Source organism: Hipposideros armiger, unplaced genomic scaffold, assembly GCF_001890085.2.
Source record: "Hipposideros armiger isolate ML-2016 unplaced genomic scaffold, ASM189008v1 scaffold_995, whole genome shotgun sequence".
Taxonomy (NCBI): Eukaryota; Metazoa; Chordata; class Mammalia; order Chiroptera; family Hipposideridae; genus Hipposideros; species Hipposideros armiger.
This window is the reverse complement of record NW_017732345.1, coordinates 53088-70570: the sequence shown is the minus strand read 5'-3', so window position 1 is coordinate 70570 and position 17483 is coordinate 53088. Positions and strand designations below refer to the sequence as shown.

The 17483-nt window shown below is 38.4% G+C and overlaps 1 protein-coding gene across 1 annotated transcript in view; it reads right to left on the bottom strand.

Moving 5' to 3' along the window:
* Positions 1-3089: 3089 nt before the first annotated feature.
* Positions 3090-17483, bottom strand: part of AGTR1 (angiotensin II receptor type 1) — a 44256-nt gene continuing 29862 nt past the window's right edge. Inside the window, exon 3 of the mRNA XM_019631378.1 lies at positions 3090-5103. Within this exon, the coding sequence (XP_019486923.1) occupies positions 3975-5054 (1080 nt within the window). The 5' untranslated portion in view covers positions 5055-5103 and the 3' untranslated portion in view covers positions 3090-3974. The remainder of the gene's footprint in view (positions 5104-17483) is intronic.

The window sequence follows — 17483 nt, the reverse complement described above, 5'->3', positions numbered from 1 at the left end:
ACCGATCATATAAAATCTAGAAGTCTCTTTTTGTCTCATTGGATAATAATAGAGCTAACAAGACTGGTCATTGTGAGGATTATATATTACAGCCCATGTAAACAGAGGACTCTGTGACTGTTCTATAATAAGAATTTAATAAATTGTAGCTATAATGATTTTGGTGAAGATTGGATTTTAGTTGATAATTTTGACAGGAAACCCATCCTCAACTAGCATAAGAAAAAGGAGAAGTGTGGAAGGTAGTGCTAGCTCCTGGCACAGAAAGTCAATTCCCAAACAGTGTCTTAAGGACTTGGTCCCTCTCCATTTCTTGGTCCAGCATTTCACTATGTTGGCTTCATATGTTGGCTTTATTCTTATGCTCCCCGTGAAAACTCCAGGAAATTCCAGCCTCTCCCTTTGAAGTAACTAAATGACTGCAATCGCTCCCCATATCCACTTAGATTCTATATAATGAGAAAGAACAAGCATTTTTTCCTGGTGGTTCCTGGAAAAATCAGAAAATTCCCCTTAATTGGGTCCATTTAGGCTATGTGCCCATTCCACTGCATTCATTGGAATATGATGGACCAGTTTGCTTAGGTCTTCTCACCTCCCCTGTTGGATGTGTTGGCAGTGAGGATAGAGTCCTATCCAGTCTCTGCACCAAATGTAGGGAGGGGTGGGCACCCAAATGGAAATAAGGGGGCTATTTCTGGAAGGGGATGGAATAGATAGGGGATTCAAGGAACAGCTATAATGGTGATATCATCAGTGAAAGTTATGTTTTTCTCCCTTTACTGTTCACTTGCTACATGAATGAATGAGAATGGCAGTTACTTATTTGTAAGGGCCTCAGATTATTGGCTTAGAAATTCTTCTTTTCTTTCTCCATGTGTGGTGATGGTGGTGGTGGTGGTGGTGTTGTTATTGTTATTGCATGTCTCCAATGATTAAATTTGAGGTGTACCTTTAGAGAATGACACCCATACCCTCTGACTAATATACTTTGCTCTGTGTCCATTCAGTACTACTTAGAAACTTCTCTAACTGCAAAAGCTAAGAGAATGCCACCAGAGTATGAAAATGAATCCACATCTGGGGGTTCTTCTATCACACAGTGCTGGCTCATTCACAGCACATCTGCTCAGGAGTCTGCATATATGATGCTCTCTTTTCTGTGTGGAACTCTGAGGGCTTCTGCCTGTTGGTTAATACCACCCAGCCTGCTGTCTAGCTGCCATTTTGGAGAATTGGAGTTTATTTTGTGAAAATTATCACGGAGCAACTGTGTATGCCAATGTGGCATAGAGGAACTTCATCAGGCTTGGAAAAGAGGTTCTGTGAGCTATATTCCTTCTCATTGGGAGGTTCAGCAAGTATTTCTAGTGCTCATTTTGCTGTTTGAAAGAAGCTTTTAAAGACATGGGAAGAATCAAGAAATGAGCCCAGGGGCATATATGGCTCGTCGTCATTTTGAATTTGAAGCAAAGTTATAGTATTAAACTGGCTTTTAATAGTTACAAAATTAACATCATTTATTCGTCAAATTTACGTCTCTTGTGCACACAGATAAATATTTTCCTATCATGCTGATTGAAGCACAAATCTTGGTATTTAAACTCTTAGAAGATATATGATTCTAAACCACTCATATTCAAAGCAGCTTTGTATTACAATTATATTACAAAGAAGCTTTGTATTATATTAAATATTAAACTAAATTCTCTCATTTTAAGTTATTGTCTTTTTTAAAAAAAAGACAATTATCTAATTCTGGCTCTTTCTGATTGTGAAAGTTCATTGTTTAGACCTCAGTTACCTCATTTCTCAAGTACTATATACATTGTGACTCCAATATCATGATTTATACATGTACATGTATATAAGAATACAAAAAAAGTAGAAGAAAATGCACCTAAGTGTTAAGAATGGTAATTTTTGAGTGAAAGATATAAACATGACTTACTTTTTATGCTTTCCTATGTCTTCTAAATTTCCTACAATGAACATCTATATAATTAGAAAAATCCTATTAAAAATGTGTAATAATAATTTATTATTTTAGTGTTACAAGGAATGAGTTTTTTCTTTGTTGTGTGAAAAACTTTGGGAAATTCAAAATTATGTATTTATTCTATGTTGTGCACTAGAATAAAATGTATTATCATTTCAATTTCAGGATATAAAATCTATAACCGACAGTATTAAACCATCATCTGTATCAAAATTTAAATGGAAATATGCTTGTACTTATTCACAATTGTTTTAAAAATAAATCAGTACCTATTTTTAAACAAAAAATGTTTATTAAAATAGGTGTATAATAGGTTTTGGCATCTTCAAAAACTTAGCAGTCATTTCTTATTATGTGTCTTTGTGTGTGTGTGTTCACTTTTTTATTAGTTTCATGTGTACAAAACAATGTAATAGTTAGACATTTATACCCCTCACAAAGTGATAACCCTCATCCCCCTATCCTTGACATTATATTATAGCTGTTACAATTCCATTGACTCTATTCCCTATGCTGTACTTCATACCTGTGACTATATGATTTATATATATATATATCAATATATAATAGGTACTGATATATATATATAAAATTATAGTTGACACAAGGGAGTATTACCCGGCCATAAAGAAGAAGACATCTTACCATTTGCAACGATATTGATGGACCTATAGAAAATTATGCTAAGTGAAATAAGTCAGATAGAGGAAGACAAATACCATATGATCTCACTTATATGTGGAATCTGAAGAACTGAATAAATGAGCGAACTAATCAGAAATAGTCTCAGAGATATACAGGAAAAACTGATGGTTGCTAGATGGGGGGTTAGGAATGAGGGACAAGGTCATGGGATTAGAAAGCACAAATTGGTAGTCACAATATTGCCATGAGGATATGAAAGACAATTTGGGGAATATAATTAATAATGTAAAGGTTTTGTAGGGGGTCAGATGGGTACTTGTCTTATTAGGGAGGCCACTTCATGGACAGCATAGATGCCTGACCACTGTACTGTACACCTACTGTACACTGAAGCTAAAGCTGAATAATTAGTACCTATTTTAAGTAATGAAGATTAAATACATTACAATAAAATTATTTTATTTTAATGTAAATATAACTTTACCAGATTTTAATCAAGTAATAACAGTTTAGAGATATAGATATACATATACATATACATATATAGGTAGAATATATACTTTTTATAACACGAAGGCATACTTTATGACATATAATCTTTTTACCACAAATATATATACTTTTCACATGTGAAATGAAACTAATATGACTAGGAAGACACCACTACCTGGGACCAGAGTAATACCTGTACAAATAGTTTTAACACTTGGCTTTAGAAACATCGTTATACAAATAAGCCATTTAGCTGGCATGTTTTGGCAGTGTGAACCAACAAGACACTGGTTGAACTGCACAAGTTCCTGACACTTGACAGCCACTGTTTAGCAAGTCTTTGTACAAAATATGGAGTAGCAAGTACAAGTGGACCACAGTTGCTAATAGCTAAATAAGCACAAACGCTGTAAGGCCCTTTGGACTCTGGGGGTTCGTTTTGAGCTCTGATCTTATCTTGTTCCTCTAAAGGTTTAACATATTCTAAATACCTTTACATGGAAATCAAAACTAACAGAACAAGAGGATGGGGGAGATGGCATTTCTGCCTGTAAAATTTTCCAAATCAACAAATTCGACCAGTTTCTGGCATTGTTCTTTAAGCAACCATCATGTATCTAATGCAAAATGTGGCAAAATGTTGCTTTGCTTTGTTTTGTTGCAAAGGAAAAGAGAAGCTTTTGTTCAGAGCATTAGAAGTCAATGCAGTCAGGCAGTCCACTCCCTTCTTAAATTTCTGAAAAGTAGCTGATGCTTATTTGGTAGTGAAATGCTATAGAGGAATGTTTCTCTTGCTCCTTTTTTGACAACATTACTTCACAGACGGACTTCAGCTGCGCTACTCAACCTCAACACACAGGGCAGGCTTCTTGGTGGATGAGCTTCCATTATCGGAGGGGCGGTAGGAAAGCGTGCTCATTTTTGTTGATAGGCTCGAGTGGGATTTGGCCTTCGGGGGGATGTATTTCAGAAGCTGGAGAAAATACTTTTTAAATTTTTTCCCGAGGAAGCCATAGAAGAGAGGATTAAGGCAATTGTTAAAATAAGCTATGCAAATAGTGATAGGCATGGCAGTGTCAACAATATCTGTAATTTTACAGTCATGTATGATGCCCAGCTGAATCAGTACATCCAGGAAAGTGAATATTTGGTGGGGAACCCAGGAAAAGAAAAAGAAAAGCACAATTGCCACAATTATCTTGAAAATATCATCATTTCTTGGCTTGTTCTTCTGAATCTCATAAGCCTTCTTTAGGGTCTTCCAAATAAGAGTATAACTTGTAAGAATGATCAGAAAAGGAAACAAGAAACCCAGTATATTCTTGGTTAGGCCCAGCCCAGCGGGAAGGGTTGAATTATGGAATTCGTAATGGAAAGCACAAACTGTGCTGTTGGTGTTCTCGATGATAAATACGTTTCGATGGATGATAGTTGGTAAACTGGCCAAGCCAGCCAGAAGCCAAATAACGATGCAGGTGACTTTGGCTACAAGCATTGTGCGCCGGAGGCGGGACTTCATTGGGTGAACGATGGCCACGTAGCGGTCAATGCTGAGACACGTGAGCAGAAACACACTGGCGTAGAGGTTGAAATTGACGCTGGCTGACGCAATCTTACAGAGGTAATTGCCAAAGGGCCAGTGGTATTCCATAGCGGTGTAGACAGCCCACAGTGGCAAAGTCAGTAAAAAGCATAAGTCAGCCAGGGCTAAATTCAAAAGAAAAATACTGGCCACGGTCTTCAGTTTCATGTAAAAGTAAATGACAATAACCACCAAGCTGTTTCCAAGTATTCCCACCACAAAGATGATACTGTATAAAGTAGGGATCATGACAAATATGTAATTGTGCCTTCCAGCTTTGGGACAGTCATCTTGGATTCTTTTAATACCATCTTCAGCGGAAGAGTTGAGGATCATTTTGATCTCCTGGGGTTTAATTAGTCTCAGACACTAATACCAAATGCACCTGAAGAAAAATAAAATGGAAAAGTAAAAAAAAAAAAGGAAGTTCCAGTTAGAAACAAAGTTTTATTTCTCAATAATAAATTCAGTAACTCAGCTTTAGTCTTAGGGGGAAAAAAAATTAGATCATCTTTTCTGGAGAAAAACTGTGACCTGACAAAGTCTCAATTACACATTTACTTTTTAGAACACATCGTTTTTTTAGGAAGCGATAATATCCTCAGACAAATAGAAGCGGGGTCCTCTGTGAATAAACTTATCTAGGTCCTTTGCCTTTTTTTTTTTTAAGAAGTAAATCCTAGTTTCCAAATTGATTTAAAAAACAATCTTAATCTCAGAAAACACTACTGAATTAAATTAATTATTCAGAAAGACTTGAAATTTTCCTGAGGTAAGCAAGGCTAATTAATTAATTTGTCTTTAACCTCAGAAGTGTGACACATTTGTATCTTATTTTTCAAACCATTTATCTCATCTCCCAATCTTTACTTAGGTATGAAAATTATTAGTGTCCCCCCTTAAGTGGTCAGAATAGCTGTCTCTAGGTGACAGGAGTTTGACAGAGGATTTGACAGAGGATAAGGAGGGCTTGGCGCTCTGAGGAACAGCATGGTTTTCCAGGCTGCTCACTACAGGCAGTAACCACTTACTCTAACTTCCAACTCAGTCTACCAAAAGGGTCTGCATTTCCTAACTTTTGTGCCTGCCAGCTATTTCTGGAGTTAACTTTAAGGTTAACCATTTGTATAACAAGGATGTCAAGTGAATAGATTAGGTCAGAATTATCAATAAATCATGTGGGTTTTTTGTTTGTTTGTTTTTTGTGGGGGCTCGAGATAGCAACAGTTCTTTAGGATTTTAGGAAGAATCGGATGCTTAGGAATGAGCGCCATAAAGACTAATGCAAATATTTGCTCCAATAACTTACATAATCAATAATTAAGCTACTCATTGATGTGATTTAAAAACATCAACAGATTCTGCCCTACACAAGGGTTCCTCAGAGAATCCTGGGGAAGGACACTAAAGACACTGTGAGAGAAGCACTGCAACATGTGGCGTAGGCACGCTCTGGGGAAGGTCAGCGCGGGCACAGGTGAGGCCAGGCAGGGCAGTGGTGCCGGTGAAGGTCCTACTGCTACGCCAGGAGCAGGTCCCTAACGAGCATGGCTGTACGTTCTCCTTATAGCAAAGCATCCCGGGCAGGATGAGGACCAGGAGTGACATTACTGGCCTGCCCGGGACAGCTGTTTGCATCTGGGAGAGCTGGATGAACACACGGGCCTAAGGTAGGGTAGGTACATCTTGGTGCAAAGTGCTGCTGTGAAAGGGATGAGACTCAAGGAGCCAGATTTTAAGAGGTAACTGGGAAGAAAAGGGTTCTTCAGTAGTTCCTTTGCCTCCCCCACAGAGGCTGTTATTGTCCCCACCTATGCTTTGACTTCATGTCCTCATTAACATCTCCTATTGCACTCAGCTTTACGTAATCTAAATCCCTTTCTTCTCATTCATGGGGACATTAGCATCTACAAACAGGCAAATATCCCATTCTCTGAGGAGCCTTCCAGACTTTTCTGGGCAATTGCCTGTTCCATTTTCTGAGCTCCTTTGGCACTCTGATGCAGGTTTTGACACTATATTATAATGGTCTGTTGACATATCTGTCTTCTCTGCTGGTTTGTCAACTGCTTGAGGGTAGCGCCTGTTTTCCAGGGTGGGTCCTGGGGGCATATGATAAATGTCTGCTAAGTAAGACAGTGAGTGGACAAATGAATGAATAACATAGAACTTAAAATCTAATAGTATAGACAATTGAGACTAATTTCTATGGGGTAATGAAATCAATTTCCATTCTGCTCCTCAAAGAATCTCATAGAAAATTCTCAAAGTCAACTTGGCCTCATCTTTGATGAGAAACCCAAACCCAAACCAAATCAAACCAAACCAGACCAAAAAAAGCCCTTGACACTTTAAGAAATCTGTGGTTTACAAACCAGAAGATGAAAAGAAGGAATAATTTAATAGAAACTAGGGCTAGGATCTCACAGAGGTATGACCTATTTTCTTCTAACCCAGATGGATTTCCCTACACTTTGCTGATTTTTCAGTTTATTTTATTATAATTACTGAAATTATGCCAAATTAGAAGTATAAATTCATTTCAGTAAATAAATATTTTCTATTAAAAATTGTTTCATGAAAGGCTTATGGGATAGCAGTCATTTATACCTTAATGTGGATTCATTTACTTATTTGCTCTGCTAACATCTCGTTGAGATAAGTTGGATTTTGCATAGGAAAAAATTGGAAATGTCAAGGTTAAAGAATCTCAAAGATTAAAACAGCCTGGGTGAACTCCACAATGAAAAACTAGGGCAGAGGTAAATATTTGTTTCAGTTTGGGCACAAGGGCACTAAGAGATAGGAAGGAATAAATTTGATGCATTAGGATCCCTCGGGTGTCCTGATCTTGGGTGCAGGGAGGAAATTACCCCCTCTCTTCGTTCCTCTCCTGACCCTCCTTTGAGAGCACACACCTGAGGTTGGGTTCACTAATCCTGTATCTAGAGTCAGTAGAATTTTATTGACTAGGCTGGAACTGTAACCATCATTTATAAAAAGAATTTCTATGGAAAAAAGTTTGCATTTGAAAGGCCCAATTTAGAAACAAAGTTTGGGACTCCAGTTTCTTCACAGCCTTGAGGTCAGCCTCCCCTTTAGCTCCCATCAATCCATACTGACTAATGTTGAACATGTAAAAGGTTGCTCTGAGCAGCTAAGGGAGCGTCCCTGGAAATTTCAGTGAGGCATTTTTTATTCTAATGGCTATGTCACTTGAGAAAGTCTGGACATAGCCCTGAATATAGTAATCCTAAGAACATTTTACGTAAATGTTTATATAAGTAATCACCAAGACTTCCTACCTAATAAGGAAACAAATTTCCTCATACTTGAGGGTGGAGGAAAGGGGGAGAAGAATTTCAAGTGATGGCAACAGCGGCGGCAGGGAGTGCAGAGAAGCAGAAATGCAAATAGTGCATTCTGTGGGTAGTCATCCATTCACCATCCTATATTCACTGAACACCTACTGTGTGCTGGGGTCAGGGATGCAGAGTGAGTAAAGTCATACTCCTTCTCTTCCACTCAAGTCTAGCCGGGGATACAGGAGCCTTAAAGACAGAATTATCTTGTGTGTTGGATAGTTTACCATACAAGAGGCCTGTGGAATGTTCTGTGTAAACCACTGACCCAGCCTGTGGTGTAGGGGTGATCATGGATACTTCCTTAAGAAGGTGGCATTCGGACTTTGGAGGGTATATGGGAAACAGAGTGGATAGAACTTAAAGGCAGCCAACCAGCTGGCCAGCCAAGGTGGAACAGAGATTATGTCATCACTCTCCCCTTCTTACAAATGCCTGCAGCAGCATCTATGGGAAACTGCTCCTGTAAATGTACAGACACTGCATAAGCGTCCAGGCAGGGGCGTGGGGTCTGAAGGTGCACCGGATGGGAGGGTAGTACAGGTCCTACTGGTGTGTAAGAGATAAGAAATGTCGTCCTCTGGCTTTTGTTTCCCTTTGCTTTTAGTATGAACATTTATGATTGCCCGTTTGATTTTTTCTTGTTACCTTTTGCCCCGCTTCACCCATTTCTTCCACTGATAGGCTTCCCTAGAGAAGCCTGCTTCTTAGGAAGGAGGGAAAACTGAACTTGGGATTGGCAGCCACCTTAGATGGATGATACATGAGTGGGAAAGAGTGGGGTTTTGTTTTCTTTGAAAGGATGCTGCTTTGGTGAAGAGCTGAGGAACAAAAGGATATGTTCCACTAGGCACTAAACTATGAGTCCCAGAAAGCTGCTACATTTCCATTTCATCCTGTTTCTTCTCCCAGTATGTAGGGAGGAAGGATACTGATGAAAAACTCAGAAGGCTGCACTTCTCCCTCTGTCTGGGTCTCACCATAGCCTTCACCCAGGCTCCGTGGGTTACATGAATTCTACAGCACCATTTTCTCTTGGGGGAAAGAAGTTGGGATTTGGAGTCAAAACACTTGTTATGGAATCTTCCTGTGCCACTTACAAATCTATGTACCTCTGGGTCAGTCACCTGACTTCTCTGAACATGAGCCTCGTTTTCTGTGAGACATGGGAACAATGACCTCATTGCACATGACTGTTGTAGGAATTAAATGAGATAACGGGAAAGCACTGGGCATATCTTTCCAATAGTAAATGTTTCATAAATGTGCTTTATTTGAATCTTTGCTATTGGTAATCTCCTGCTCTTGCTGCTAAAAGGCTAAAAATACTAAGCTATTGTTCTTCTGAAGTCTGAGTAAAAAATAATTGTAAGCAGCTGAATACATTTGCCATGAGTCAGGTGGGAACTTTCAGTCCGCTGCAAACACAAGGCTGGCTCATGATGGCCTCACTATGTTAATCTGCTGCCTGCTCCCCTGGGGGTCATCTGTATTCCTTGACAGCTTCTCCAGCTGTTAAAAACAAGCGTAAGAAAGAAGATTTTTTTCTTTCTTTTTTAATTCTAAGAATATTTCTCCAAGATTTTGATTAGAATATTAATTCCTTCTTAAGCTTTTAGGTAAGCCAAAACCAATCTAATAAAATTGTTCATTACAAGAGCTGTTTTAGATGTTTGCAATCCAAAGAAAAAAAAATACCCCAGAGTGTCCTATGATAATAAAGAGAGAACTAAAAAACCAACAATTATGTTTTAGAATAATCTTCTATCAAAATATCTCTCTCAAATATCAAAAAGAGCAGGCCAGTGTTTGTACATCATTTGCTTGGAATGCTGGACAGTTCAGTAAACCATCCTGTTCAAAAGTCACTCTCTTTATTGTTCCGATTTTATAATTCAGGCTTTAGACAGCAACCGCTTCTGCTCCTGTGTGTTCCCCCAATAACAAATGCGGCATTCTGTAGGGAACAACTGTTAGTCAGCATCCATTTGTGAACTCACTGAGTCATAGAAAGAGCACTAAAATTTTAGGGTTTCTACTTTTTTTTTTTTCAGTTCTACTTGTTCTTATTTCTGAACCTTCTGTTCTTATTTTATGGGGTCTATTTCTACCCTTTTCTCCTTAAGCAGTTTGAACATCTGTATGTTAAGAGCTCCTGTCTAATTGCTTTACTATTTGTAGTTTCTTCAGGTATAAATTCTATTTGTTTACTCAGTAGAGGCTCTTTCTTGGTATTTGCCTTCATGTTAGGTGTTGTAATCTTTGACTCGGAGGTCATTTGTAGTGGGAAGTAACTTCTTCCTTAGGAGGCCTGAATGTCTGGATGGTGGTGGGCTCTGAAAGTTCTGCTCAGGTGTACAAACACTCACTTGATCTGGAAAAGCTTTTAATGCCAGTTCTCAGCCTAGTTTCCAACCGTATACTTCATCTGCAGATACTACAGATTACACCCTTCACCTATTCTCAGATTTTGGCTCGTCTACATTTGTTTTCTTGTCTTTGGTCACAATAGGCAGTAATTTTCCAGTTCCTGGCTTTAACCAGGAAATCCAGTTTCAATTGCTCTCAGTATATGAGTCTAGTGGTCTTGACTTCCATCCTCGCAAAGTCCTTAGTGCTTTATCTCAGCTGTGTGTCTGGTGCTGGTTCTTCCCTGGCTCTTGGGGTCTCCATTTAGAGCTATGATCTGGTATTTTATGTATTTAGAGAAAGAAGGGGGTATCCATGACTGCATAGTCCATTGTCTTGATCTTGACTGGAAGTCGCCCTGCACATTTGGAGGTAGTCGTTAAGTTCCTTGAACCCAATAAACTTTGCCCCTCTTCATGTCCCGCCACCCCCATCATGCCCTTTGATGTGGCATCTGAGTCTTTCCAGGTGGCTTTCGCCTTCATGCTGGTAGCCACGAAGAAGGGAGCATGGCAGAGAGCCTGCACATGGGGCAGGTGACTGGAACTGTGTTCAAGTCAGATGGAAGGACAAGAGAATGCCATGCTCTTGGCTGGTAATCCTAGGCTAACTTCTCTATGTTAAATACTTTCCTTCAAGGTGATAATTTTTTCACCTCTGAAATTCCTGGATGATTATTTCTCTTAATACACAACATTTTATTAAAGTGATTAATGTCATACTAATTAAGTATTTAAGATTCAATCTCCTCAGACGTAAAGAATGGCTGTATGATATGTCTCAGTTTTGGGCCCTCCTCCCAAGTCAATATCATCCATGGTGGCCCGCCCTCACAAGAAATGAAAACAGCACAAGCTGCTTTCTTCTTTCTGCACATACTAATTGTAACTGACTGTGGTGATGGTGGTTAAGTATTCTGTCATCCTCTGCTAGCCGCTCCCCACTGCCCCCCATGCTTCATTTAAAATAGCCCAAGAACTTAAGCAACTCAGCTTTATGAAAGGATATTCAGAAGTTCTTTTCAAGTTAGCATACACATTCCAAGGAAAGTAAAATGTTAATTCTAAATATTAGCTTCTTGGAAATTATTCAACACTCTAATATTTAATAATGTAACACTAAACTATAATTAAATCCCTCTTCACTCCAGAAGCTCCTACTTACCATAAATTATGGTTTAAGCAACTCATTTGTGCTGACTATCCTTAGTTTGCTGAACAAGTGTCTTCGTTCCTATGCTATTTCCCCTTATACTTTTCTATCCTAAGCTCTTGATTGTCTTTGTTGTATGATTTCTTTTTTTAAATTTCAGAAGGAATAGAGAAACAGGTCAGGGGTGAAAGATATGTGGTTAAGTCTTAATCATGTGCTTAAAAATATTCCTCTGACATGTTGGTGTTAGTAGAGAATATTCGTATTATGTTAAATAGAGAGGGCCATTCTAATAAGCCTAGACGGAGTAGGGCTTCAGAGATTAGGAGAAAAGGATGACAAAATCTAGCTTGGAAGAAAGTTTATATAGAAATGAACCCTTGTCCTGTTATACTCGCACGTTCTTCAAACTGATAGACTCATAGAATTTCCTTGAGGGAACCACGAACACATTTCAGAGGATCAGCATCTCAGCCATCAAGGGGAAGGAAACATCATTTTTAATAATATGGCCCTTGGAGACTCTTTACAAGCTTTTCTTTTTCAACAGATGAAAAAGGTAGCACCTACGTGGGCACCTGGGTCAACAGCAGGTGCTTTATTCAACTTGTGAAGCCTCTCTAAGTCTTTGAGACTAAGTCAGCAGCAGAAACTGTTCATCTCGTTTCGATTTCCACTTTAAGGGGTATGAGAAAGTTATTGGGCAGGAAAGGAAGCACTAATTAATTTATACCCTTAAGAAATTATGATACTATTATAGAATTTATATGTATTATGCATTTTATGTTAGAGATTATTGACCACCTAGCAATTTATGTAAGGTTAAAGTTTTTAACATTATATAAATCACATCACCATAAATTCTAAATGAAGCTGGAAGGATTAAATATTTAATACATTGTATATGTTTCCCCAGCTTTCCCAGTGTCCTGATTGCAGTAGGTCTTTGAATGATCATTTACTAATTGGTCCTGCACAATGTATAAAGAGACTAGTTCTAATTTTTGCTTTCCCACTCACTAGCTAGATGACCTTGAACTAGTCACTTAGCTTTTCTAGACCTCTGCATCCTCAGGGACCTGGTACATGTGTAAAGAAATCTCCTGAAACACTGACATTTCATAAGCTTTCTTTTAAATAGGAATACATCTTTTGGAGACAAAGTCAATAATGGCTTGACAAGTACAAGTGACCTGATAAATCAGCCAATTATCTATTATCAATATAAATATTATTAATGCCAAATGATATAGTAACATTCCATAAATATAAGAATGCTTTTTATTAAAAACCAAATGAACATAATTTTAGTTTTTAATGAGGATGAATAAATGATGATGAATAAATGAGGATGAATATAAGCTAATTATATTATAGTGACAGTGTTTTATTTTCCCTCCATTTAAAAAATTATCTACTCAAAGTAATGCTTCCCCAGCACAGCATTTGGATAGCTGGTTGTGACCCAAGGTTAACGAGGTCAAGGTTACAGGTTTGGGCCCTATCTAGACTAGCTGGTCTCACTCCATTTATGGCCAAAGACCATGAGCTTCTCAGGCATCCCCTTGTGTTGTTTGTTGGCAATACCAGGTGAAAGGGTAAAGACAGATAGGTCCATGGCTGTAAATCAAAATTAAAAGCATACCCTGCAGTTAGACGGTCAAGATTACATCATCCTATGAAAAAGGTGGTACAATGTGTTATTGTTAAAATAACTCATACAAAATGAACCTACTCTCAGATTCTTTGTGGGAAATCCAACATTAAAGTTCATCCATTAGTTAAGGTGGTTCAGTTGACCAGATAAAAACAGATGTGAAGGGAGAGAATTATAAAAGAACCTCACAGTAATATATTATTTAGAATAACATTTTAAAGTACATTAGTCAGTGTTTTGAAGAGCTAAATGGACTTTTGTCCTGAGAAATTGAATTCTATAAGGATAATTTTATTTTATTAATAGTTACATATTTTCAAACAGTTTTGTGTGCATTATACTTCTCTACTTTTTTTATTTTTATTTTTTACATTAGAATGCTGTAAAAATGGAGACAGCAGAACACACTGACAGAAAAAGCACTGGACTGAAGTCCTGTTGAAAAGCCTTTTCTCTCTTACTAACCCGCAGCATAATCATATGCAAATAACTTAATCTCTTATTTTATTATTCTTTAAATATTACAAAATATTTAGAATGTGAATACCAAAACCTGTTCTTATAGACTGTTAAAGGGAAAAAGTGAGGTCCTTGGAATACATAAAAGCACTTTGAAAATAAATTTAACAAAAGAAAGCTCAGAACTTCAAAAGACTAATTGAAATGTTTTCATTCAGAAGTTCAGTAGAAATTTTTTTAATTGGGGTATAACTGACATACAACATTACGTTAGTTTCAGGTATACAACATAATGATTTGATATTTGTATATATTGTGAAACAATCACCACAATAAGTCTTGTTGCCATCCGTCACCATACATGCAGATTTTTTTCTTATGATGAGAACTCTTAAGATCTACTTTCTTTGCGACACGCAAGTATGCAGTACAGTATTATAAACTGTAGTCACCATGCTGTCCATTATGACTTATGAATTTTATAACTGGAAGTTTGTACCTGTTGACTCACACATTTTGCCTGCCAGCCCCGGCCTCTGGCAACCACCAGTCTGTTCTGTGTGTATGACTAGCAGACATATTTTCCTTAGTATAATCTAATGCTTTTATTTCAAGAATATTAACTTGATTAACAATGAAAGAAAGGTAAAATGGTAGATACTGTATAGCTTCTACATTTAATACGTGTGACAGCAAATGTTTGGGTACAAAGTGGGGCCCGCAGGCTAAATCTGGCCAACAGATATATTTTCTTTGCCTCCCAAAGTATTTACAGCTTTGGGGATTTGAATCCTCTACAGTTCACTAATTCCCGCCACTCTATTTTCTGATGCTTTAGGTCAGAGCTATTCAAAAGAAATATACTGTAAGCCACATATGTCATTTAAATTTCACTAGTAGCTACATTAAAAAAGTAAAAAAGAGACAGGCAAAATTAATTTTGATATTTCATTTAACCCTACATACCCAAAATGTTGCCATTTCAACATGTAGTCAATAGAAAATTTATTGATATTTTACTTTTTTTTTAAATTTTTTTATACCAAGTCTTCCAAATCCAGAGTATAATTGATGTTTCCAGCATGTCTCAGCTGAACCAAGCCCCACTTCAAGAGCTCAGTCACCACTCGGGGCCGCAGCATTAGGTGTTCTCTTGCTTGTCACCTACCCTGCCCTCCTAACAACGGTTCTGAAAATGTAGTCCCTGGAACAGCAACACTAACATCACCTGGGAATTCCTCAGGAATGCAGATCTCAGGGCCCACCCAGACCTACTGAATCAGAAACTCTGTGGGTGGGGTCCAGCCATCTGTGTTTTTAATGAGCCCTCCAGGTGATTCTGATGTACACTCCTGTTTTAAAATCACTGCCCTGTGGGCATCTTAATTTGCCACTCTAGTTTATATGCTGATGACCATGACTAATGGGCAAAACCAAATCCAACAAACAACAAAAGTGCCCTCAGCTATAAACATTTTATAAAATGTTTTCATTTGGCTCTTCTGAGGCCTCAAAACCTAAGTGCAGCTTGAGACTTACTCATTAAACGGAGGATATCTTTTAAACATTCGGGACTGGTGTGGTTGTGGGGAGCCCCACAGGATGTCATCTAGTAAAATACTCCTCGCACCTACTCACAGATGTCTGGAATTTCTTTAACTCGAGTGGGGTGGGTGAGACCCACCTCCATACCTCCATTAGAGGAGACCTACCTGGGGGAGGGTACACACTGACTCAGGTGACAGCCAGAGTTAAAGGAGTGAGAGAGCGTGGTTATGGGAACCGAAAGGTCTGAACCAGGTACAGGCATAACTCAGAGATATTGCGGGCTCAGTTCCAGACAATCACAGTTAAGGAAGTATCACAACAAAGCGAGTTGTAATCTTTCTGCTGGTGGAGGGTTTTGCCTTCAGTTTGTGAAAAATGCAACACCCGTGAATCCCAATAAAGCACAGTGCAATAAAACGAGGCATGCCCATACACGATCCACCTCTTAGGAGCTTTGGGGTCTGCAGCTTCTCACTTAACCTGTGACTAATTTTCTTCATCTGGAAATGATGATAATGATACTGAAGTTCATGTTAATGATGAAGTAAAAAAATATCTGTCCAATCTGGCTCACAGCATTGTTGGGAACACCAAATGAGATCACGTACGTGGAGATGCTATAAGATCCTGTAGCTTTGAGAGTTCTGTTAGTGCTATTAAATTCACACTACGTTGTAAATGACTAATTTTCCTGCTGCAAGCAAATTTGGATAAGAGGGACTGGGAAACTGTGCAGTGCTGGAAGTGGGAGAAGCTGAAGCACCAGAAAGAAGTGGAAAGGCTCAGAGAGGGGCTGACAGACACTGCTGAACAGCTACTTGGACAGGACAATTTTACCAGCTCTAATCATTCCCTCGAATAACTATATAATTTAAAAAATTAAATTACAATGGTACACACCAACGATTGTAATTGGAAAAGTTTAGACCATTCTATCAACTATTATTTACCACACCATTTTCTATGTGGGGTGTCTTGTGTTTTCTAATTAAATCAGCCGAGGCAGGGATGCTGGACCAATAAAAGGTAAACAACACTTTGCCAACTGAAAAATACGATGAGATACCGGTGACTGCTGCTTCCTGTGAAAACTTCATTAGCGATAAATGAGTTACCAGATGTCACACATCTGATTTGAAATTAAAATATATTCCCAGTATTTGTGTGTAGTCTGAGCAAGAGGAAAAAATGGACTCTTTCCAAGAGAGCTACCTAAGATAAGGTAGCGCTTTTGCCTTTCATTGTTGTTTCTCCTCTAAATGTAAAATAAAATGTATCCCTTGCTTTGGAAAGCGGATATGGAGCATTTTTGTACAGGAAGGCGATGTAGTGATGTGGCACATGACGCATACAGAAGCAACTCACTAAGGACAAGGAGAATATTCAGGAATATTCCATGCCACACCAAGACCACCATCTCCTCTTGTTTTTAATTTTGCTATAGCAATTTCTCCTTTTCACGCCTTCACTTTCAGGAAAGGACTTCCGCTTTTATTACCGACAATAAAACTAACTGCTCAATTAGCAACTGCCAACATCGACTCCACTCCCGTTGAACTTCCTGTGACAACCTGTTAGTGCTTCACTTCCTCGTGAGATATTAAAACTGTGCTCCTGTTCCTCCAGCTAGCTAAGTCTGCTCTGTTCTTGTCCTCAAAGCTACAAGCTTCCAGTCCTAAAGCAACTGTGGTATGAAGGGAACCCCACAGTTGGAAATAAGACAGCACCATTTCATGTGAACCAGCAGATGATAAGCCGGTGTGATAGAAATCACTAACATCCTTTAGATTTTACAAAAACATATGTTTGGCTGAAGAAGGCCCATGTTCCACTGCAATTTCACAATCTCCAGTTCCAACTGAAGACCATGGCTGTTTGAAACTGTTTATTTTTCTTTCTTGCCAATTTATTTTTGCTCTTATCTCCTTGTAGGACAGGTGAAGCTTATAAATAAAATTAAGAGGGTGAAAGTGAATATCAGTCACGCCTCCTCTTGGAGAAATATTTGCATAGATGTTTTTAACACACAAATCCTCCAAAGCACTTATAAGTTCATTTCTGGATCATTAACAACTCATCAGATGCTGGGGATATAAAAGCTACTGCCCTTTGACCTTCGTATAAGGGAAACAGAACATCCTTGAAATGATTAGCTATGTCAGTGTGGAAAATGTCAAT